The 23,716-nt window shown below is 39.8% G+C and overlaps 3 protein-coding genes across 3 annotated transcripts; 1 reads left to right on the forward strand and 2 right to left on the reverse strand.

Moving 5' to 3' along the window:
• Positions 1 to 289: 289 nt before the first annotated feature.
• On the forward strand, positions 290 to 4,236 carry taf12 (TAF12 RNA polymerase II, TATA box binding protein (TBP)-associated factor). The gene is made up of 6 exons (XM_037072912.1): positions 290 to 456; positions 1,013 to 1,233; positions 1,792 to 1,869; positions 2,185 to 2,299; positions 3,375 to 3,463; positions 3,603 to 4,236. The coding sequence occupies exons 2-6, from the start codon at positions 1,156 to 1,158 to the stop codon at positions 3,636 to 3,638; spliced, it is 396 nt and encodes a 131-aa protein (XP_036928807.1). The 5' UTR covers positions 290 to 456; positions 1,013 to 1,155; the 3' UTR covers positions 3,639 to 4,236.
• Positions 4,237 to 4,917: 681 nt separating this feature from the next.
• On the reverse strand, positions 4,918 to 8,201 carry rab42b (RAB42, member RAS oncogene family). Its single transcript, XM_037072911.1, has 2 exons — positions 7,950 to 8,201; positions 4,918 to 6,966 (listed from the first exon to the last, which is right to left on the reverse strand). The coding sequence occupies exons 1-2, from the start codon at positions 8,165 to 8,167 to the stop codon at positions 6,516 to 6,518; spliced, it is 669 nt and encodes a 222-aa protein (XP_036928806.1). The 5' UTR covers positions 8,168 to 8,201; the 3' UTR covers positions 4,918 to 6,515.
• A 1,509-nt stretch (positions 8,202 to 9,710) lies between these two features.
• Positions 9,711 to 22,991, reverse strand: LOC119005358 (CTP synthase 1-like). The gene is made up of 18 exons (XM_037072909.1): positions 22,741 to 22,991; positions 20,563 to 20,744; positions 20,126 to 20,296; positions 19,213 to 19,313; positions 17,722 to 17,838; positions 17,524 to 17,607; positions 17,056 to 17,136; positions 16,708 to 16,859; positions 16,379 to 16,511; positions 16,118 to 16,206; positions 15,227 to 15,321; positions 14,035 to 14,097; positions 13,841 to 13,884; positions 13,654 to 13,750; positions 13,505 to 13,560; positions 12,742 to 12,838; positions 12,394 to 12,538; positions 9,711 to 11,352 (listed from the first exon to the last, which is right to left on the reverse strand). The coding sequence occupies exons 2-18, from the start codon at positions 20,726 to 20,728 to the stop codon at positions 11,274 to 11,276; spliced, it is 1,770 nt and encodes a 589-aa protein (XP_036928804.1). The 5' UTR covers positions 20,729 to 20,744; positions 22,741 to 22,991; the 3' UTR covers positions 9,711 to 11,273.
• Positions 22,992 to 23,716: the final 725 nt, after the last annotated feature.

Below are 23,716 nucleotides of genomic sequence, written 5' to 3' on the forward strand. Positions count from 1 at the left end.
AAAAAAAAATGTGTAAATCAGTCTTTCTAGGCCTGCTGAAGTCATGTTATTCTGTGTTCTTGTATCCCTTTAGTGTTGTTGTTTTCATTGTTGTTGTGTTGAGAGGATGATTAAAGACACGTTCCCACACCACTCCTGTCCCATGATGTTTATCCGGCGTGTTTGTGCTCACTGCACCGTGTCCACCATGTTTTATACGGTGTTAAAGATATCAACCGCGACCAAAGGAGCTCGTCGCACCGTGGTGTAGTTCCGCCGAGTGTCCAGCGGGGGACAGAGTGGAGGCGACACCACCGGAAATAGACACGAATAAAGCGGAAGAAGAGGGGGAGAAAATTCCTCGGTGATTTTCTTCTAGCTGTGCTGAGTGAATTTGAGCGAGTCTTTCTCTGTCAAACTTACCCACTGTCGTCGCGACGAAGCCGAAACATGGATAGATAGTGTTTGTTTATTTGGGTAAGTTTGCAGTTTATCGAGTGAGTTTATCAAGCAGCGGATTTGAAGCCGCTTCGTTGGGTTAGCTGCTAACATTAGCCCGTCCGGCTAAATTCAAAGCTTGTTAGCAGCTATTGTTTTTAGCATATAACGTTTTGTTAGCGGCGGTATTTCACGAGTTTTACTCGTTTATTGACGCTGCACAGTTGTTTAACGTGTACATGTGTTGTTGTATTGCACCAGAGAGTTGGTATTTTGCTCTCTTTGGGAATATTGTGAGTGGAAACAACAGCGATGTTTTCCCACCAAGTTTCTGCCTGTGTCTTGTAGCTAACGTCATCAGTAATCCTGATATACTTTGTACTACAACATTACAGTGCCTCTTTATATCGGGGAGAATTTTTAAAAATCAGCAGTGGAGTTTAATGCAATCGAGAGACAAGAATAGAAAAATAAATAGACCAAAATAGACCCCAGAAATAAATAAACCCAGAAGAATAAACCCACATTTAAGGTGCACATTATTCATAAACATTATGTGATGTTGACTTGTGTGATTTCTGACTATTTTTCGCAGACATAATCCATCACATCTGTGTCCATCTTGGACTGACACCCAGGACTCTGACACAGAAAGACACACTTTTTTTTTTTTTTTTTTTTTTTTTTTTGCCTCTTGTGAAACTCCACATTCCTTCCACTTTCCCTGTTGCCACCAGCATGGCGAACAGCACCGCAACAGCAGGGAAGGTTATGACCCCTGGCCCTGCTGGCAGAAGTAGTCCGGAGGGATCTCAGGTCAGTCCAGTTTCTTACTCACTAAACCCAAAGATGCTGCTGGGCCGGGCTGCTGCACAAATCTCTTGCCATAGATTAGAAGCAGTGACATTTTTCCTGCTTACTTGAATTTAATGTGTGTGAGTGTTGATATATTGCACTATTCAGATTGTAGATTGTTTTTATTGGACAGTCTTATAGTTACAGCCACACGACTGGTTCTACAGTCTTTACCATTTACCATTAATTTATTACTAAGAAGAAAAAAATATTCTCTCCATTAAAGCAGCCTAAAATTGAGGACAGTCCCCATGTTGTCTCATCTGCCTTGTTTATATCTTGTTTTCCATTGCTTTTCTCATTTAATTTGATTAGTAACTGATTATATGCTGAGGTTGGTCTCTCTGTAACTGCGTGTAGCATGAAGATTGTATATTTACACATGAGATGTTTTATGAATACATCCAAATGGTCCACAACAATTTTGGGAGTCTTTTAAATGGAAAAAAAAAAACAAACATATATATGCATTACGGCCACTGTTTACTGACTGAATGGAAACATCTGCTTTCTCTCCAGGTGCTCAGTAAGAAGAAGCTGCAGGATCTGGTGAGAGAAATCGATCCAAATGAGCAGCTGGATGAGGATGTTGAGGAGGTATGTCAGTGGTTTTAATTAAAATTTTAAATCAAATCTGCATGTTTTTTTATTTTTAATTTTTTTTTGTAAGAGTAAACAAAGGCAGCAGTGGAATGTCTGGGGTGAAACAAATACCACTTGCATCTTGTTTTTGTTGGCCTTCAAGCTGCCCGAACCCACTGCCACATCCATCATTTTTTGGAAATGTTGTTCTATTGAAAGTCTGGCTGCATGATGAATGATGTGAGCAGCTGAAATAATATGGGGGATTGCGGAGGATTGCTTTCTTTCACAGCACACAATGGTTGGTTTTCAAAGTGTCTCTCTTTTCAGATGCTGCTACAAATTGCAGATGACTTTATAGAGAGTGTAGTGACGGCAGCCTGTCAACTGGCACGCCATCGTAAGTCCAACACCTTGGAGGTGAAGGATGTTCAATTACATCTCGGTGAGTTGCCGGTGACTTTTTTTTCTGGGTTGTGTAATATAAAAAAATATATATAATTTTTGTGATGGTCAGCCTGTAATTACCAAGTGGGGGGATAATTGCTTTCTAAGATGACAGGCCGCGCCCTGCATATCATCACTGCGTGATGTGTGAGTAACTCATTTTTTTTAAACCCAAAGTGTTATCTTATTTTTTTTGCCATAATAATATTTGTATTCAAGTATGACAGCTACTTTTGAATTACTTTTTATCAAACTGTTTATGCAACTAAATTATCAGTATTCATTTTGAATAAAAAAAAAAAACACTTCTGACAGTTGGCATCTCAAATGGAAGCTGTCAGGGATCCATGTGCTGTGGGGAAAAGAATGAGACAAAGATGTTGAAAACTTTATGCCAAGAAATGGCATGTTTTCAACTTTCTCCTTGAACGTCTGCAAAGCGTTCAGCCAGAAAAAGTTTGTGAGAAATATCCAGATACATTTAGGTTAGCATGCCAACCAAATCACTGGTAGGGACTTCGTTTTAACTGTTCCTTGGCTGTGTTTGGATTAGAGCGAAGGAGAATAGCCAAGACAGTCGTTGAAGTTGAAATTATTTACTTTATTTATATATTTAATTACTAACTGGTTTAGGAAAAGAGATGGTGGTTGTGTCTCTGTACACACATACGCAGTTATTTCTTTATACAAAGCACTTTCTCTACATTTCTACAGACATGCATATGTGGCATTTCAGGCTGCTGAAAACTCCTTGCAGTATTTGCAAGGATACTGGAACATTTCAGTTTGTGTGTTGATGGAATGGATGTTTTTTAAAGTTTCTATTTAGAAAGACACAAATGGACATTCATAATACAATGATGGGAAAAGAGAGACAAGTATGGTTGCTTACGGTGTTTCCAAGAGTATTGTGTGAAGAGCTGTCACGATCCTCTGCCTTGTTCATAGTATTTTCTGTAGCTAGGCAACCATCAAGAGTCGATACAATCTGCTTCCTCTTCACAGCAGCATACTCCTGCCCAGTTTAAGTGAATGACTATGAACTGTTCTACATTACGTTATGCCTTTCTCAGAGCGTCAGTGGAACATGTGGATTCCTGGTTATGGCTCGGATGAGATCCGGCCGTTCAAGAAGGCGTGCACCACAGAGGCTCACAAACAGGTGAGCAGTAGAAGGCTTTGTTATCCTGTTGGACGTTTTAGAATATTCCTGTTATAGCTACATGCAGAGAAACTGTTGATTATTAATCTTGTAATGAGCACACAGTGATCCTAACTGTTTGTGTTTGTTTTCCTTTCAGAGAATGGCGCTGATCCGCAAGACAACCAAAAAGTAGCACGACTGTATGCTCATATGTTGTATCCACTCTGTGTATTGTCTTTTTTTTTCTTGTTTTTCTCTTGTCTACTGGGACTTTTTTTTGGGACTAATGACGACAAAAAATATGGTTTGGGCGGGTTTTTTTGTTTTGTTTTTGGACATTAGATAGTGTTTCATCGTTTTGACTCTCTAACTTTTTGAGTGTTTTGCCAGCACTGTCTCACCATATTGTAAATCTCGTCTCTGATTCTGTTTCGTTGCCATTAAGCTAAGCCTGGCAGAACTTTATTCATTGCATTTTTGTCAATAAACAATTACTGGAATACTTCTTTTTGGATTATGATCACTGCTGTATCCAGTTTACCTTTTTGATACGAGAGCATTTGGGACGAGTGTTACTGATTCATTTGCCTCCTTTTTAAAATTGGTATTTGTAGTTATCTTAACAAGAATAGCTGATCATAGCCACTGAGTATGTATGAGATCATAGCCCCAACGTGTACCCACTCTAATACAATGCTGTTGATTTTTTAGTTTCTTTTAATAAATAGAGATAATTCCAAATTCCTACTTCAAATGGTGGCCACAAATGCAGTAAATTGTTGTTACTTGTGTAATGTGCTGTTGTGTATCGTCTTTGAATGTAGAACGTTTTATGACATAACACATTTATTTCAACCATCCGTGTAAATGTTATTTTTATTTCTCTCCATTTCAGCAAATTGAATCAAAAATTGTTGACTTTTCACATTGTCTGATTAAAAAAAATACAAAAAAAAACAATAAAAAAACTGAATATCAAACAAGCAGTAATCTTGGAGTATGGCATCTGTTGCCAGACTTGGCAGAGAATAAGTTAGCCAAGGGTTTTACATACATAAGAAACAGTTATATTACTCGGTAGGGAGGGACTCGACTTTATCTCATATAAAACAACATTCACCTATTAATATTCATGCAAAAGGGATTCAGTGTTTGTGCTTTTGAGCGATTTTCCTTATGACTGGAAAGAAAAACGCTGTAATAATGACTATACAGAAGTTTTGAGGGTGTAAGTGGAGAAAAAACATGTAAAATGATAATCAGTTTACTTTCTGTTTACTTGCAGAGATCCAAGGAAACAGTCCAGTGCGCAGACACAACAGTTAACTTGTCAGTGTATCTTTAATCTGGGCGTCTTTTAGTAGCGAAAGAAATTCCCTGCGTTTCGGTTGCAGATACACAGGAGGCTGTTCATCAGCCAGACGAATAGTAATTGCTATAGAAACCTGTCATAACATTTCAAAACAGCAATATCCAAAGGCACCCCAGAGTTTTTATTGAATTAATTTCAACAACAGCACCTGAAAACAACGACTTGCACACAGGATTCTGTGCAATTAGTGGTAATGCAACAAAGCCTTTTCCGGACTACTTAGGCCCAGAAGGATTAATTCACATTTGCTGAGGGTGATGCTTCTAATCTGAGCCGGGGGAACAGCAACTGAACTGTGGCCAGCCATGGGCGGATAAAGAAGCGGATAAGAATCACAGATTATGTCTAGGAATGGATTCAGTGGAAGGGAGAGTGTTCTTTCTGTGAAATAAGACTTTCAAAAGAAGATTTTTTTTTTCTTAACCATCTTGCAACCAGAGTATCTTAAAACTTGCGACTTGGGGCCTGTGGGCCGACTGCGGCCCGTTGACAACCCTGTCCCAGCCCTTTGATCATTTCATCGGGGAGCTAATTGGCCTATTGTCATATCCGTAGCGAAGCACAAAAATAGTCTTATTAGGAAATGTGAACATCTGGTCCCTTATCACTTTTTTATCAAATGCATCCCTTCTAAAAAAAAAAAAAAAAGTAGTGGCACATTGTCTTTGGGTATCAAGACCCCCCAGTTTGGCAACCACTACTGCAGTGGTTGAAGAAGCACTCAAAGTAAGAATACCACACGGAACAGCTTTGCGATGATACGTTTTCAAGCTAATCCAAGAAATGTTGATTGAGTTTAGGATTTTTTTTCCCTCAACCTATAAAGGAAGACAATCAGAACATATGAACAGGAAGAGTATGAAAAATTGTAATCTGATAAATAATTAGTAAATAAATCTGGCCGATATGTTGTGGATGTTGAACTGTAAAGTTGCATACAATGGAAGTAATTTAGTACATGTGCCTTAAATTTGTACTTAAGTGCAGCACTTACATTACAGTACTTGCACTGTAAAGCTCTTGAGGTCTTAAAATAATAAATTACTTACAATGCTACCATAGCATGTTAGCATGCCTAGAACAGTGATGGCTGATGGAAATGTCTGTAGTTTTGCAGCTATGTAGTAAAAAAAAAACACACAAAAAAGTAGTGGTGGAATTGAGATTTGGACCTGATGATGGCACTATGAAAAATTAAGTAAATCTTAAATTAATCTTGAACATCAGTAGCAAATTTCATAGCAAACCATGCAGCAGACATCAAGACATCTCTCCTAAAACCAAATGCCAACCCAGTGTGGGTGTGTCTTGAAAAGACAGTACAAATGAATTAATCCTCTCGATACCACGGGCTCTCTGTGCAAAATGTCACCCATCCAATAGTTCTTTTTAGGCTTTATGTACATTTCAGTCAGGACCAAAGATGTTATCCAGATTATGGATAAAAAAAAAAAGTGTATTACGTAAAACCTTTGTTTCTAAAGTTATATCTTCACCCATTTAAAGAAATGTCAAAGCATTGTAAAGTCACAAAACGGTGACTTAAGTCAGTATCAACAATGGTGCACAAAAGAAATCAGTGTTTCATTATGGTCACGTTGATACAGTGACATTCCACCACAAATCCAACCTCCTGAAAGGCTGGGTTTGGTTCCACGGGAACATGGGTGTATATATGTGCACCACTGCCAGTCCAGTTTAACCGCAGCACTTCTTGTTGTTCTTGGGAGGCGTGCTGTGCTGCACCATGCTGGCTCTGTGCAACTTCAGCGCCTGTGGTGCAGCACACTTGACTCCATCCCAGCCCTCCTGCGGCTCCACCTCTCCGCTCAGCAGACCCTGGTAGACCCGGCGAGTGAGCAGCTCAAAGGCCTCCCTCACGTTGTGGCCCAACTTGGCGGAAGCCTCCACATAGGGCATCCCCAGCTGTCCGGCCAGCTTCTCAGCCTCTTGCCGGCTCACAGCCCTCTCCTCGTGACCATCCAGGTCGCTTTTTTGGCCCACCAGGACGAACACGACCTTGTGTGGCTGCACTCGCTCGCACACCTCGGTGTGCCACTCCTTAATGTGGTCAAAGGTGGCTCGGTTGGACATGTCAAACACCAGCATGCCTCCGACCGAGTTGCGGTAATAAGAACGGGTCACTGACCTGAGGAGAGAAGAGAAACACGGCGGGGAAAATAAACCAAGAGGAAGGAATGGAGGGGTTTAAATTTCAACGGATGAAAGCTTCCAAACACCCTCATTGAGCAGAGCAGAGTTCAGACTCTGATTCCAACTTTTTCCCTGTTCTAGTGAGCAAATAATCAGCTGATTCTCTGCATTGTTTGAGCTGAGATTTAGTAGATAAACTGATTGACAAAGAGTCTGTGTCTTTGCAAGAAAATTGATAACCACTTTGTTTTTCCAACCCTAATCATGAAACTGTCAGGAGGCTCGTAGCTCCCCCATGAGTCACTGGATGTTTGAACCAAAGAAAAAAAGGATTAGTGAAGGTTCCCCCTAGATGCCAGCTGGTAAAAAAACTTTACTTCTTCTTACTTCTGTATGAAAACAAACCTGTTTTGGCTGAGCTTTCAGCTGACTCATGTGGGATTAGCCGTCTACAGATACCACGCAGGGAGGAGGTAAACACAAACAGGCACAGTTTGCAATTTGCAACGGTTCACTCAACTGGAGAACTGAAATAATGAATTTAGAGACAGAACGGAACACGCTGCTCCTAGTTTTTTTATTCATTAAATATCCTGAGCGGGAAGAAAAATGCCGTTTCCACTTTAAGCACTACACATAGTGCGCCTCTGTGCGCACTACACACTGGAATTGTGAGGCTGACAGGGTGGATACACAGACATAGCTGAGAGCAAACACTGATGAACAGCTCCGATGTGAATAGAATAACCGCTGGTAGTTTATTTAGATAGTATATCTGCATGCATGCGAGTCATTTCTTTAATATTTAACATAAGAATGGCGCTGGTTGTTTTAATGAAGAGGCCAAGGACAGTGCAAGTAGGCCTGGTGCATACAAAAGACAGGTTTTTTTAAAATAGTAAGATACCCAATAGAGCAAAAACTCCAAACTCTATGACTGACGTCGGCGTAGACGTCACCAGACGGGTTGATCCTCACCTGAACCTCTCCTGCCCGGCTGTGTCCCAAAACTGCAGCTTGACACGGACCCCCGGCTCCACCTCCAGGAAGTGCACATAGAAGTCGACTCCCACCGTCTGGTTGATGGACTCCAGGAACAAGTCTTCAGTGTAACGCTTCAGCAAAGAGGACTTGCCCACGGTGGAGTCCCCCAGCATGATGATCCTGAACTGGTACTGCCACAAAGTCAGGTCCATTGTTGCTGGTATGGATGAAAACAGCCTCTGAGGACACAGCCTATACAAGAAAATAAGAAAAAATAAGATGCAGGATTAGAAAAAGATTCTGAGTAAAGAGGAATAGCCCAGATGGTGTCACAGATAATAGAGAAAGAAAAAAGGGATGAAACCTGTACGAGCCTAGCAATCCCACACCAGCTTCCCACCAATGGACTCCTTATGTTTGATATTCCAAATGTTGAGAAACAGCCACAGCAGCCACTCCTTGTAAATGTCACAATCTGTAGCGCAGTCTGTGTTTACAGACATCCCCAAACTCCTACCCTCTATTTCCACTGACGGTGCAGCAAAGGACGCTCAGCCTCACTCCCATGGTGGTTTTTTTTTTTTTTTTTTTCTAAAAACAAACAAAAGCAGATCCCAGTATCGCAGCAGTCCCCATCTGAGCTGCTGATCTAAACTGCTAGTGGAAGCATGGGCATGAGTGTGTGCTGCACGGAGGAGTGGCCTCCCAAAGTTTTGCCTGTTGCTACTTGACAAAAGGTGGGGCAAAAAAGCGCAAGGACGCTGCGAGGGCAGCTGAGGAAAGGGAGGGACAGATGTGGGAGACGAGGGAGGGAGGGAGGGGGCATGGATTAAGAGGAAGTACTAGTTGAACTTAATACCATATCGAGGCAAACCCCCTGCACTTTCCTGCTGTTGCCAGCTCACAAGTGCACGCCATCATTAACAATCATAGTGAAGTGTGGGCAACTGTTTGACAAGACAATTTGCATCTTTTTTTTTTTTTTTATCACTTTATGGTCTCGTCCATAGCGTGGACACCTCCACCTAAAAGGGGAAGTTGATAACAATGCAGCTTTATATTCCCTGGGAAATGCCAGGACATGCTCAGGATATGTAATTCAATAGGATTGCCGCAGGTTATATTTACATCGACTATTCTTGCGATGACTACATGCCAATTAATTCCACTTGGTCATTTTTGCTCATTTTAGTGGCCTATTAAACACAGGCGCAAGTCATCAAAAGTTCCAGTTTGTAAGAAAGTACATTTTTGAGTCTCATTACCGACTCATCAAACACAGACACTTTGGGATTGTAGGTAGAGTCAGCCGCAATCCTCAAGCATCAGTGTGGGAATAAGACTCAAGGAATCAACTCTCTCATAAATTGGACCTTTAAAAGGCTCGATCTGTGGTCAAAATATAAACCAACATTTTAAATGTACAATTAGACACCGGCATCACTCCCAGATTGATTGAGATTCCACTGGAGAGAATCAGCAGACAACTAAATCAAAGTAATTGTGTTCTGTTAATGGTTTGTTTACATAATTTCGATAAACCTGCGCCGCAGCCCTTTTATATATGTGGGGGTTAATTAGCAGGACGGCCTCTAGAGGGCTGCTAGAGCGGCTTCAGACTTTTAATGTGGAATGTAAATAAATACAGTGGTTTCAAGTGCGAAGACCCTGAATATAGTACCATCAGTGAATACATACAAGACTCAAGTTTCACGCTGTCATCAGAGAACGGACAACCAGGATAAAGGCCAGATGTCAAGGGGAATAAAAATATATTTATTCAGAACAAACACACATAACATCAAATATGCACCCGAAATTCATAAATCTTAAAACATGGCATTTCTTTTCTAAACACGCGAGTCACCAGCTGATACATGAAGGCATCAGCAGCAATCGTTTAATCTCATTTCATTTGACAAAGCGAAAATCTAACTTGGAAGCTTGTCATCTACAGTTGGCTGCTAATGATGTTTCGAGATCAAATCCATGTTTTTCTTTCAGTTTAAAAAGAACTCACTTTTCTTTTCCAAAGCACTGTTTTTCACTTAATACTGCTGACTCACTTTCAACTGGTGGGATTGTCAGATGACTGTGAACCAGTATGATTCATTTCAGGAAGTTCTGGTGTCAGATACAGCACAAAGCTGTGTTTGTTGGTGTCAGCAGGTGAAAGGTTTCAAACATAAAAGTCATCCAAGCTGAACAGATGGGTTTAAGGCAAAACACCAAGAAGTACACAAGTTTGCCAAATTCAACTTTCATGCAAAATTTTCATCTCACTGTCATGTTGATATTAACTTACTTACTTTATTACAACAGAAAGTATAAATAGAACCTACAGTCACAAAAGCACAAGTTCATGGTCCAGTTTAATCTTGCATGATAGATTTTGCATGCACAATCCATGCATCACAGGGCAAGATTATTTGAAACCAGAAAATCATGTAGTTTGCACTTAAGTGTCATCACCCGAATGAATTAGATAATAAGATATTAAACCTAAAAGGATACAATACATACAACTGTCTGGTTAGAGAGAATAACACTTCAAAGAGCCAAGTATATCCATGATATGTAACTGTGATGATAAACAGGCAAAAACTTGCCAACAACTGTATAAAATCATAAACCTCTGTTTTCATCCATTGGATTAAATGAGTGATTTGCAGGATGGCTGCACCCAAAACAAACCTGAGGAATGCTCATGTTTCCTCTTAATGGTGTGCAACAGACTTTGAGGTACGTCTTCTCTTATTGGTGGGTGTGTCAGAAGTGTTACACAATCAGCAGCAGCATGTATATAGACCCCACCATGATAAGCAACCAGACTAGGCAAGTATGCATGTAGAACCCAACACAGTGTTCTACCGATCACCGTTTTCCATTTAAATAAATGATTTGCTACGTTTTGTGGAGGCTGAATGTGCCCCTGATTGTACAGACCCCCAACCCTTTGTCACTGTTGCCTCCTGCAGACTGATCTGCTTATTCTGAGCAAGTCACAAGATTCTATCCCTGACTGCAATGTATACTATCCATCTGTTCACAATTTTTTTGCAGGTATTCCATAAAACACTTTGCTTATTCCAGCAAATCTATACCCCCACAGAGTAAGCTGTAAAACATCCCTTTACATTTATAAAATCACAGAAGGCATAATACATTTAGAGCACACATTATTAACATATTGTACCAGAGTCTAAAAATAGTTCAACAAAAGCTTTGGTTTTTGCAGTGTCCAACCCGCTTTTTTTCCTCAGCCTTGCATTTACCTGCATGAGTGACACACACACAAAAACTAGACGTGCTTTAGTCTCAGGACAGAGAGGGGAACTTGAGCTCGGACATGTCCACTTCAGGAGAGCTGCTGCCACTGCTGCCGCTGTAAGTGTCCCTGCGATGGAGGAGAGAGGCATAAAAATGAGCATTACAGCAGTAATGCCTGACAGGAACCGCAAATGCAATGATGACATAGTGTCATTGTAAACTGTAGCTGTAATACCCATGAGTCCTTAGATGCAATTACTTTGCATTAAAATAAAGCAGTGAAGGTTATGACAACAAATAAAAATGTGCTCATAAATTTCAACTCATGAGAAGAGAATGAATAATGCATTATCAATAATACCCTCCTGTAAACATTACTTAGTATGTAAGTAACCCACCAGTCAAAGATAAGGGGAATCTTACATTTCAACCAATCAGCTGACGTTAAACAGACTGAATATGAAAAGATATGTTCCAAGTGTTTAAATTGGAGATGCACCAATCCACTATTTCAGCACTAATCTGATCCAATATGTGAATCTGCATATATGCCAATCCAGGAACTGATACTGATACCAGAATATAGAATCCAGAACTGATAAGACACCAGAACCATTACCACCTTGGACTTTTGTGATGGCATGCCATGACCACTGCAGGGCGCTCTAAGACTGTCTCTTGTAAGGGTCAAGTTTCTTTTTTTAACATTACTGTGTTGTTTAAAAAAGGGAAGGCGGTTGGTATATATTGGTATGAAACACACTGATAGTGTTACTATCGCAAAAATCCTAGATGTTTTTCTTTCAAGTCAGAATGTCCAAATGTTGTTGAAAGGCTTGCATCCTTGCTTACCAGCACTGCTGATGTTAGCGCCCATGGAGAATATAAAAACCTCTGACTGTGAATTCTGAATACTGTACGTGGATCGGTAATATCAGTTTATTAGCAGACGAAGGAACTGCATCAGGATCTTTTAAATTTAATTCAGAAATGATTGCTACTGCAGAGAAAACTGATATAAAAGCACTAACACAACACTTTCAACTTCTGTGCAAACCTGTAATAAACCCCAACTGGAATGTCATAGTGCTGCAGGAGCATTATACAGTAAATGAGCGTTTTTAACTTCCATCATGTTTGAATTAAACAATGTTGTGTCAGAGCTTACCGTGGAGACAGGCGACAGCCCTTGTTGAGGTAGCTCTGGAGTTTTCCTGCAGCAGCCAGCAGGAGACCAAAGTATGGAGGAGAAGGTTTGATGGGCCTTGAGGTAAACTCTGGGTGATACTGCACACCAACAAAGTAACAATGATCTGGAACAAAGACAGCTCATTTAGTATGACCTTGCCGACACCCCCCCAAATACCGTTTACGCTTCATTGAAAAGCATTTGTATGTTTAAGAAACCGAAGTGATTAAAGTACATCTAAAGGATCAACCAGCTGAATACAGCAGGTTGTATTCATTATCACACAACAGCATGTGCATTCATGTGTTCAATGACACTTTTACTCACCCTCCAATTCAATGATCTCCATTCTCTCTCCTTCCACATCCTGCCCGACAAACTGAAGACCTTTGTTTTCAAAGTGGTGTTTCAGCTCAGGGTTCACCTAGAATGAGCAGAGATTCAATGATTCAAGGAAGGTTTCTGATGAACAAGGGTTCATGGTTATCATATTATACTTGAACATTGTAGCTTGACACAGATGAAAAATGAAGAATATAAATATACATGTAATATATGTAGAGGCAGAATAACGTCTGGTCTACATGTGTGCAGTTTTTTCTTGAAACAAATATTTTCCTTTAAATTTTGGCCTTTAGTCTACAGTCAGTAAAAATTTAAATAAATATTTTTCAAAAATAATTGCAAAAATACATGCCTGTATATCCATGTGTACATGTAGAAGAGTATGTCTGAGAAACAATTTGTGCATGCCCATTACTGCTTTAAGGATTGAGCATGTGCCCGAAACAATAGCAAGCTACTGGATATACGGAAAATGAAAAAAAATGTGTCAAATAACTATAAATACCACAATAATTAGCTAATGTTGTTTTCCTATCTTAAAACTGTGTAAGGAAAATAAACTCACTACACATGCCAAGAGTGTTAAACACTGTTGATACATTTTATGTATACAGAGATTTATTAATTAAAAAAAAATAAATAAAAATATGGGAGAAAAAAATGGTTTCAAAAAGATCTGTAAGCGAAGAGAAGCTCTAGTTCTAAGCTCTCGCAAAAAACCTTAAAACCTCGTTTTGATTTCTACCTCAAATCTGTGCCTGTGCCTTTCGTCCACACAATCCACGTTTCCGTACAGTTTTCCTGAGAGAATGAAATATCAGTTATCAGAAAAAACAATTGCTGGAAAAGACCAAAAAGCAAACAGTCCACCATTAATTTGAGAAGGATACATACTCAGCACACTGGGGATGGATCTGAAAATAGTCTGCCTCTTCCCCAACCTCATAGTCCCACCCATCTGCCCTGGGTTGTGCTCTGGCATATCAATCACCTGTCAAGATCCAACAGGATGTTAAAATCATTCTGGTGAAGCTCCCGCTGATATGGCTTGATATGAGCATGGCAGAAAAAGATAACTTACCACAGGGTGTTCGGATTCTGGATTAAATTCTGTGGAGTTGGCATCTAAAATAAGATAAGTGAGACAGATCTAAGCTCACATCCGCCTCACAACATGTCTACAGGTTCTCTCTTCTTTTTTCTCAAAATTAAATTAGAAACCATAGGAATCAAATTCTTCAACAGTGTCCTCGGCTGAACTGTGCAATTACTCACCTTCCCATCCGAGAACATTGCGGGCGAACTCACACACTGCCAGCTGCATGCCCAAACACACGCCTGCATAAAACAAGACCAGCAGGATCCGTGCATAATGAGCTCTATTGTAAGGATTCATAAATAAGCAAAGACTGAACAATATCCCCCACCACTTACATGACTAACATTACTATATGTGCAAATTATAATAGAGTGTGAATGTAATAAGTATTTCACCTCTCTGGATTTTTCTTGTACTATTATTTTGTACAACTTTGAATGCCTCAAGCGGATGTAATTAAGATTTTTTTTTTCCCTCATAAAACCAAAATACTGTCAAAGTGAGATAAGAATCTCTTTAAATGGATCTTAAATTCCATAGAAATTAAACACAAAGCAAGTGATTGCACAAGTATTCGTGCCCTTGCGGTCTTTACTCTGGAGAGTTGCCTGTGGCAGCAGTTTCAGCTTTGAATTTAAGGGTAGAGCGGGACTTTATGAAGTAGAACACGACGTGTTTTCTGATTTGTCTTTGCATAATTGCTCAAACTATGGAAAGTTGCACAAGAGATTGTTACAGAATTGTAATTATAAACTCCTGCAACATTTTCTCATTTGATTTGAGCTCTGGACTCTTTAAAAATCATTAACATTGTTTTTTGTTATGTGTAGCTTTGGCTTTATATTTCAGGTTCATGTTGGGCAGAGAAATACATTTCACCCTGAGTCAGAGTTCTCTGGCAGACTGTGGCAGCTTTTTCTTCAAGAGTTCACTGTATTTTGATGAATTCATTTTGCCCTTGACAAACCCTCCAGGGCTTGCTGCACAGATGTATCCAAACAGCATGAAGCACTGAAACTAATATGTAACTTCTTGACTTCTGGGCCGCACCAGTGGTGATTTAAATATGTTAGAATAAAGTGGTGGAATATTTATGCAATCAATTACATTCTGTTTTATATTGGTGCTTTATACTTGTTTGATATTTGCAGCGAGTTCATAGAGAATCTGTGGCTAATAAGTTCCTTGTTATACCCCCAGTAATTCAACTATCAAGCTTCATACCAAGAATTATTAGCTCATCTTAAGCAGTAGCCAACATATAGGAGGGGACAACTTGTCTTCTGTCTACACTTCATCAGGTTAGCATGAAATTTTACTAGATTGATATAATGAAGGAGGACACAGAAAGTTACAAATCTTTCTTACCCAGAAATGGCTTGTTCTGTTTCCTCGCCCAGTTAATAGCTAGTATCTTGCCCTCTGTTCCTCTCACACCAAAACCTCCTGGTACCAACACACCTCTGTGGGTAGAGAGAAAGCAACAACAGACTCAGGAATGTTCCTTAGGCACCCGCTACAATCTTCTTATCTCTCTATTCAAATTTGGATCTTAAAAGTTAAATCAATTTAAATATAACTGACTTATTTGGGATTTTTTCCTTCTTTATGTTTATTTTCCATATAGTTACTACTATTTTTTTATCCTTGTAGCCTGTATGAATGTGATTTCAGGGCACTGCTATAAAGAGAGCTCAATACTCAGTCAATTCTCCATGAGTAAAAGGTGGCAGGGGCAAAACGCTCAACAGTTATTGAAACAGTCCTAAATCTTACAAGCAAGTTCAATAAAATACTGACACATAACTATAGCATTATGACTTTTAAACTAAGTTGATATTAAGGGTGCATTTGATTTTGTTTTGCTTGTTTTTTTTATATACGAGATGCTACGTGATATGAAATCTAATGAGGATACGTGTCCTTCAGAGACATTTAAAACAAATGCATCCAAAAAAAAACGTTGTATGCTCCAAAAGTCTGTTTTTATATCAGTCCCATGTAGATGTCTGCTTGAAAATAGCCTCAGGACTCGCACATTGTAGACATAATCTATAAATCAACATGAAATAATATTGTGATTTTGTACAAAGCACAAGTCTGCTGAATTGTATAGCTGCACAAGCTGCCAGGAATGAAAGCCCTCTACTGCCATCATGTGGCATACATGAAAAAAACAAATCACCGCAGTGTAAAATTTAATTATCAGTCATTTTAAATGTTAATCATCCAAGCCTACAGGTGGTTAGCTCTACTCACTGGGAACTGCAGAGTTTTTGCCAGGCCTCATGATATTTAACTGGCTCATCTTCCAGAGTGGTTGGCTCCAGGTCTGCCGAGTCGATGTACTGTAATAATAACAAACAGCATAATTTGGAAGGACATCAATCAACATCATGCCCACAGGCTAACTACTGTATTAATTTATGCAAATGCTAGTCATGCCAAGTTTAAGTGTTGCAGTGATGCTTAATACAGCAATCAATACATTAAACACAAAAGGGTGCAATATTTCCATACCTTGACCTCTAGTTTGTGATTAATGGCGAGGGCAGAGTGCTCTAGGGCTTTGATAACAGAGGTGTAGGAGTCGGCTAACTTTGTGTATTTTCCCACCAGGGCTATGGAAACATGCTCCAAGAGACGGTCAGATCTGAGAATAAGGGGGAGATCCTTCACAATACTGGCCAATCATCATGACTTCACAACTACTCAAACAGCAATTCGACATTCAGTGATTTATCCTCTGCAGTATGTTGTAGGAACTTCTAGGTTTTAACATTTTTTAGTTTGTGTCATTTTTCTCAGAAACCATAAGTGAAATTAGCAGTAAAAACACGACCTCCTACCTGTCAGCCATCTCCTTCCACTTTGCAAGCATCTTCCTGGGCCTAATGCCGACAGGCAGGTTCAAACGCTGACAGAAATAGCTCACAACACCCTGATCTTCGAGCAGCAGGGGCACTCTGTAGACTGAGGAGACATCTTGGACACAGATCACCTGAAAACAAAATTATTTTAAACTAACACAGGCGCTGAACAATGTTAATGTCTTTACATTAACATACACTTAGTGTTCAATAGAATTGTCATTAAAAATCATCTTGGGGAAAACACAGTAACTCTTGGCTCTTACATCCCAGCAGCGCCACACATATTCATACATCATCTGATAGACAATAATCACACTACTCCACCTGTGTGGGCTCCACATGACAAAACATGGAGATCTTCTCTTTGACAGCTGTTTCCAGGGGCGATGAACAGCGGCACATAATCTTAAAAAAAAAAAAAAGAGATAAATCAGTGTTTAATGTTATAAATCACAATATACAATGTGACTAGTGTTTAGTCTCAGTCTCACCTTAGATTTCAAATCAGAGTTTATTTGGATGCATACATCATGAGATGAATATGTCAGCAAGATTTATTGGTTAAAGATTTCTACACAGAAATAGCATAATAATATTAACTTTATCTATAAAGCGTCTTTAAAACAGTTTACAAAGTGATTTGACAGGCAGAGAAAAAGCAGGACACTCAGGATGGATATATATCTGGATAAATGCGAAACAGTCAAGCCAAACTCACAGAAGTTAAAACAAGAAGGCAAGGAAAAAAAAGAGAGAGAAAGAACAAATATGTACAACTTTAATCTGACTCACCAAATCTGGAGACAAGCCCAGCCCTCTGAGCTCTCTGACACTGTTCTGGGTCGGCTTGGTTTTCTGTTCACCTGTGGTGTTGGGCTAAGGGCACATAAACAAATTCATCTTTTATTGTGAGTGGAAACCAAATGAGTGGTAGAAAAAAATCATAATGCAGTTGCAGGGGTCTTTCAGTTATCACATTTTGTGCCATACTTGTGGTATCAGGCTAACATGGATGTTGCAGAAGTTCTCCCTCTTCACTTTGAACTGGAACTGTCTGAAGGCCTCGATGAAGGGCATGCTCTCAATGTCTCCCACTGTGCCTCCCAGCTGTTGACACAAAACAGGATACATGAACACACACGTTGGTTTCACAGCATCTTACATAACCCTTGTATACCCCTAGAGAGAACAAAATGTCATCAACTGTATTGCACCTACAATACTGTCAGAACTGGTTTGGTGTATTAAAATAAGAAGAACTGCTGAAGGGCAAGGCAAAGTAACTGGATTTATTAAGCTCCTTTCAATAAAAAAGCAATTAAAAAGTGCTCTGAGAAAAGGCAGAATGGCATTTAGAAAGATGTAAAAGAAACAAAAGGCAATACAGAAAGAGCAAACAAGAATAGGACTTAAGAGGAGTAGATAAAATAAAATGGAAGATAAAAATAAGCTCAAATAGAATAAGACAAACAGTAGAATAACAAATACAGTTCAGTGCCATGATAGGAATAAATTCCCCAAAGTTTCACTTAACAATCTGCAATTTAAAACAGAAAAGTTTAAATTCCAATGTCCAAGAACTGATAACTTCAGATCTTCTTAAACTTTCTTGGAGCCCGTTCCAAATATGTGGTGCATGCGTACATATGAGGGATAGTAAGCTGATTGAAGCCCCTGAATACCTGAGAGGACTGGAGGAGTCATAACGGAGCAACAGAACTGAAATGTTTTTGGCCTCAACCATTCAATGCATATAAATCCAACCATTTCATTTTAAAAATCGATTATTTCAGGCATAGGAAGCCAGAGTGAAATATGACAACAGTAGTTGTCATATCATCTGAATTAGCCGTAGCTGTCTGTTAGAGATAGACCTGTATAGACAGAGTTACTGTGGTTGAGTCTGCTGAATATAAACGCAGAGAAGAGTTTCTCTAAATCTTGCTGAGACATGTTTGCAGTCTTTTAAAGTGTTAGCAAATGAAGCTGTTCACTGAAATGTGCTGAATCTCCAAATGTTTTATGACAAGGTTAGAATTGAATTACCAATTTCAGCTATATATATGCAAAATATGAGATACTTTCTCAGCAGACATTGTCAGACACACATCTCAGATGTTTAATTTAACATAAAAAAAAAAAAAACTTTGTTCTGTTCACCGTGTTCCCTCTGATTCAAAGCAGAGCCAAGCTTACAAAAGAGAAGTTGTACAGATACCCCTCCACAAATCCATTTTTAAATCTCTAGATTTTTTGTTTTTCTACTCATAGACCAATATGTCTCTATTTCTCAGACTGCTTGCTGAGTACAGCCAATACTTGCTTTGCTTTCAGCAATGTACTTGGTTATATCTCTAATGGCATGCTTCCTCTAGATCTCACTGACACGTTAAATAAAAGCCCTGGTCACAATCATGTGAGGGGAAGTTGTACATAAATTCCTGCTTGATGGGAACAGAGTTGAACCTAAGATCAACTTACCTCTATGACACAAACTTGGGGCTCCACACCATCATCATCTACTGAAATTCTGGCCTGCCGCATCACCCATTCCTGGATGGCATCTGTGATGTGGGGTACCACTGGAAACAGATTTATAGAATAAAACATTCAACTGCTCACTGGACATACTTATGATGACAGCCTTCTTCCATCTTAAGAACATCTCAAGACTCTGCCCCTCTTTATCTCATTCTCTCACAGAAACACTTATTCATGCCTTCGTTACATCCAGACTGGATTACTGCAATACCCTTCTCCTCGGTTTACCCACCCACAGATTAAAAAAATCTTCAGTATGTCCAAAACTCAGCTGCCATAGTCCTAACTCACACCTGGTCCTAGGAACACATCACCCCCACCCTTAAGCATTGGCTCCCAGTCCAATATCGGATCACTTTTAAAACACTTCTTCTGGTTTTGAATGGCCTGGCGCCTCCCTACCTATCTTGTCTTCTCCACCCCTATATGCCACCCCGTTCACTACGGTCTTCTGATGCACATCTCCTCTCTATTCCCCCTCTAGACTTTGCTCAGTGGGTGACAGGGCCCTCAGTGTGGCTGGCCCCACACTGTTTGCACCAGTGCACATCTATTACCGCTTTTAAATCACAACTGAAGACACACCTTTTTACACTAGCTTTCCCTGATGATTTGTAATGCTTTGATTATTTGTTTAATGTATACTTCATTTGTGTACTTTACTTTGTTGTTTGACTGCTGTTTTCTTTTGTTTCTGTAAAGTGTCAAAGGGTGACATGAAAGGTGCTTATAAATAAATTGTGTTATAATTATTATAAGAAACATAGTGCTTAACAAATTCCTCTGTTGTACAGACACACGAGCAAATCACCTTGACTAAGTCTTCCACGTTTGGAGGGTGAGGATTACTCACCTTGCACAGTCTTGCCCAGGTAGTCTCCCCTCCTCTCCTTGTTGATGACTGACTGGTAGATCTTTCCAGTGGTTAGGTTGTTGTCTCTGGTGAGACGGATGTCCAGGAAACGCTCATAGTTCCCCAAGTCCAAATCCACCTCCCCACCATCATCAAGAACAAAAACTTCACCTGCAAAACAAATATTATAGCCATTTATCATAAGGGGAGTGAAACAACAGATCCTTGGGGAAACTCTGTGCTTTGTTCACTGACAACAAATATCTCGCTCCATGCAAATCAGCTTCACATGGTCTGTCCACCAGCCATTAGGCATCATGCTGCCACACCAGTTCTTGTCAAATATGAACTGCGGGACACCACAAAATCAAATAAAACAGCAGATGATGCATCATACACATAGAAAAGAAGCTTCTTCGTGTGAATCCATTACTCACCATGCTCATAAGGTGAAAAGGTGCCAGCATCAATATTGATATACGGGTCAATTTTGATGGCTGTGACGTGTAGGCCACAGGACTTGAGGATTGTTCCCACGCTGCTGGCAATGATGCCCTTTCCAATGCCAGATATGACACCACCAGTTACCAGGATGTACTTCATACTGGCACAAGAAGATCTAACACAAAAACACAGAGACATGTATCTGTAAATACCAAGCATAAATACTTACATTAAGCTCCCAAACTCAGCCCGTCCATCCACATGTGAGCTAAAGATCTGATGCAGTTTGTGCTGTTATTCGATTAGACTTCTTCACGATCACATTTACACAGGGCTTGGCAATATGGATTTCTTTTCAACTGATAATTATCTGCTCCAGTAATTCATGCACACCTGAGGGTAAGGAAGGATTTGAGCAAAGATACATTAATATTCCTTAGCTCTTACAAAATGTGTTATGTTTGAACTCTTAGATTTGTTTCCACCTCGCTGAATACTTGTGGAACTCGTATTGCAAACTGCAGGTGTGGCGTCTTTCCCTTAAACCGCAAAAAACGCTCACACCAGCAACATGTTTAGCTCTCTAGGCTACTCTCTGTGCCCCCAACCAGGTAGAGCACTTGAACGAACATGCTGCACTTCTTCTTCTCCTCATTCTCTAGATTTGCTGAATGACAAACAAACATTCAAAGGTGCCAACAATAGTTTGTAAATTGGGTTCTTATCTAGTTAACAAAACCACTTTGGCTTCATATTATTGACTCTATTTATCAGCTAGATTTTCACTTGTATTAGCAAATACCCAATAATGTAAATTTCCCAATAATGGGCTGATAATTCCAATACACATCATGCATCCCTACGTTTATATACAGAAGCACTTTGTATAGAAAGTGTTTTTTCCCCATCGAATCAAATTTGAAACTAGTGGCCTATTTAAATCCCTTTATTTCTGTGTCTTTAAGGTGCCGTTTGGAGTTTTCTTGTAAACAGTGCCCGTTTACATTCAGTAGTTTCTACTGAAACATATTATGTGTATCGTCCATGTCTAAAGTTGGATGTAGTGGCTTCCTCATGCAATAACTGCAAAACAAATAACATTTGTAAACTGCGTTTTTGTTGTTCTGTTCTATACATGCCACATCTACTGCATGTGTCCCTAGGAGCAGGTTCCTTCCTCTGTGGCTCTTCCTGAGGTTCCTGCCATCTATTTTTGTCTCCCTGTCAAAGGCATTTTATTATTATCATTTAGTATATATTTTTTTCCTCACTCGAATCGAGGGTCTAAGGACAGAGGATGTTGCGCTCTGTACAGATTATAAAGCCCAATGAGCCAAAGTGATTGCAATTTTTGGCTGTATAAATAAAATGTATTTGATCTATTACTTTTTTGGAACCAGCTTTGTCAACAACATTGTTTACTTCCTGGCAGTCTTCTTCTTCTTCCCTGCCTTTGCTGGTGTCTATCCTACCTGTAGATCAATGGAATATATGTGTGGCCACTAGCATAAATGTAGAGAACAGTTAATTTGGGTTTGGTTACAGTCAATATTTTAAAGGCAGGAAGTGGGTCTACATCTGGATCGCAGACACATCAGACACATACCAATTGGTGACACTAAACGACCAAATCCGACAAAATCGAGAGGTAGCACGCCAAAGTTAGCTGTTTAAAGCTGCTCCTAATTACAGCTATTCAGTGCTTAAAACCGTGATCAACCGTGAGGTTTGAAATGAGTGGCGGGAAATTCAGTTGACAGTGCGCTACGAGCTATCTAGGTCAGCTGCGTCAGACCCGTCATCTTCAGAGCACGATGCCAGTCTTCGCTGACAGAAGTTAATGGACGGCTAAGCACCCAATTACACAAAGATGTTACTTTTAAAGTGGTGGGGGAATTTGGTCTCACTATGACAGAGTTCCTCAGCCTCAGCTTTGCCACAGCCACTTTTACTGACTTCGTGTTGTTTTGTGAACGACTTCTGATACAGCTAGCTAACACTTCTTAGCAGTTAGCTGTCCAAGTTACAGCAGCAGCCTCTGGCGAACGTTAGGCAACTTAACTGACACGACCGCTAGCATAACTGTCAACAAGACAACATCGAGCGACTTCACACAGAATTTGTATCCGTTATTTACCCTCCGACTGTATTAAAACAAAAGACACACTTACCAAACGGCTTAAGTGAAAGACGGCAAGGTAAAGAACGTTGAGCCTCCTCTAACTACTGTGAATGTAATCAACTCTACTTCTATTTAGGAAAAGCATCAGGCTCCAAGTTCTTGCTGCGGTAAAAACAAAAAAAAAAAACACACGTGTAAGACAGCCTGACTTGAGCCACTGCTTCTCAGTACAGTGCTCGTACTTCCGTTTCAGTGCATATTGGGTGATTGTATTCCCTTTTCTCAGGCTGTCAGGCACACGCTGCGCCCCCGCCCCCACGGCACCCACCAATCAGGTGGACGACTTCCGGGTTCGGTGACCGAGAGACTGTGACTGATAGGCTAAACTGAGGGCAGTACAAAATCTATATATTCTTATGTTTTCATCATATGACGTCAGGTTCATTTGAGAGGATGAAGTATTTCAAGGTCAATACAAGTGCAATTTATTACAGTTTGATGGACAGAGATTGAAATTGATCAGCCTAACTGAAACAAAATCAGTTAATCATGATGTCATGTCCTTGTAAGTAAGCTGACATGTTTGTCATGACTGTTCTTGGACACTTTATGTATGTATTTGTGTATGTATGTATGTATGTATGTATGTATGTATGTATGTATGTATGCATGTATTCTGATTACTAATTAATTCAAAAAGTCTAAATCATTTTTTAGAATGCACTTCTGTCACCTGATCTTCTTTTATCTGTTCTTTCAGACAGCAGTCTCACCACTAGATGGCATATGAGTTCTGTGTTTCTTTTTTTTTTAGCATGTATTTAGGCTAAATTGAGCTTAAGGTTATTGACAAATAATGAACACAGTGACTTCATGGGGAGTAAAGGAGTAAATTAGGCATCAGATATGGCAACAAAGACATCAGGACTGGTGTATGCATAGCTATCCTTACATGCAACACAAAATAGAGCAATGGTCCCTCAAAACCTCATTTATATAGTAACACTGTCTCTGAGATATTAAAG

Source organism: Acanthopagrus latus, chromosome 17, assembly GCF_904848185.1.
Source record: "Acanthopagrus latus isolate v.2019 chromosome 17, fAcaLat1.1, whole genome shotgun sequence".
NCBI classification, from domain to species: domain Eukaryota; kingdom Metazoa; phylum Chordata; class Actinopteri; order Spariformes; family Sparidae; genus Acanthopagrus; species Acanthopagrus latus.

What these genes read in the sequence shown, in the direction of transcription:
- rab42b (XM_037072911.1), bottom strand. Translation starts at nt 8,167, where the DNA reads ATGGACCTGACTTTGTGGCAGTACCAGTTCAGGATCATCATGCTGGGG. An exon ending in GCCGGGCAGGAGAGGTTCAG is followed by an intron (nt 6,967 to 7,949) that starts GTGAGGATCAAC and finishes TTCTCTCCTCAG; the next exon opens with GTCAGTGACCCGTTCTTATT.
- taf12 (XM_037072912.1), top strand. Translation starts at nt 1,156, where the DNA reads ATGGCGAACAGCACCGCAACAGCAGGGAAGGTTATGACCCCTGGCCCT. An exon ending in GGATGTTCAATTACATCTCG is followed by an intron (nt 2,300 to 3,374) that starts GTGAGTTGCCGG and finishes TGCCTTTCTCAG; the next exon opens with AGCGTCAGTGGAACATGTGG. An exon ending in CCACAGAGGCTCACAAACAG is followed by an intron (nt 3,464 to 3,602) that starts GTGAGCAGTAGA and finishes TTTTCCTTTCAG; the next exon opens with AGAATGGCGCTGATCCGCAA.
- LOC119005358 (XM_037072909.1), bottom strand. Translation starts at nt 20,728, where the DNA reads ATGAAGTACATCCTGGTAACTGGTGGTGTCATATCTGGCATTGGAAAG. An exon ending in CCCAAGTTTGTGTCATAGAG is followed by an intron (nt 17,839 to 19,212) that starts GTAAGTTGATCT and finishes TTGTGTCAACAG; the next exon opens with CTGGGAGGCACAGTGGGAGA. An exon ending in CAGAATCCGAACACCCTGTG is followed by an intron (nt 13,751 to 13,840) that starts GTAAGTTATCTT and finishes GGATCTTGACAG; the next exon opens with GTGATTGATATGCCAGAGCA.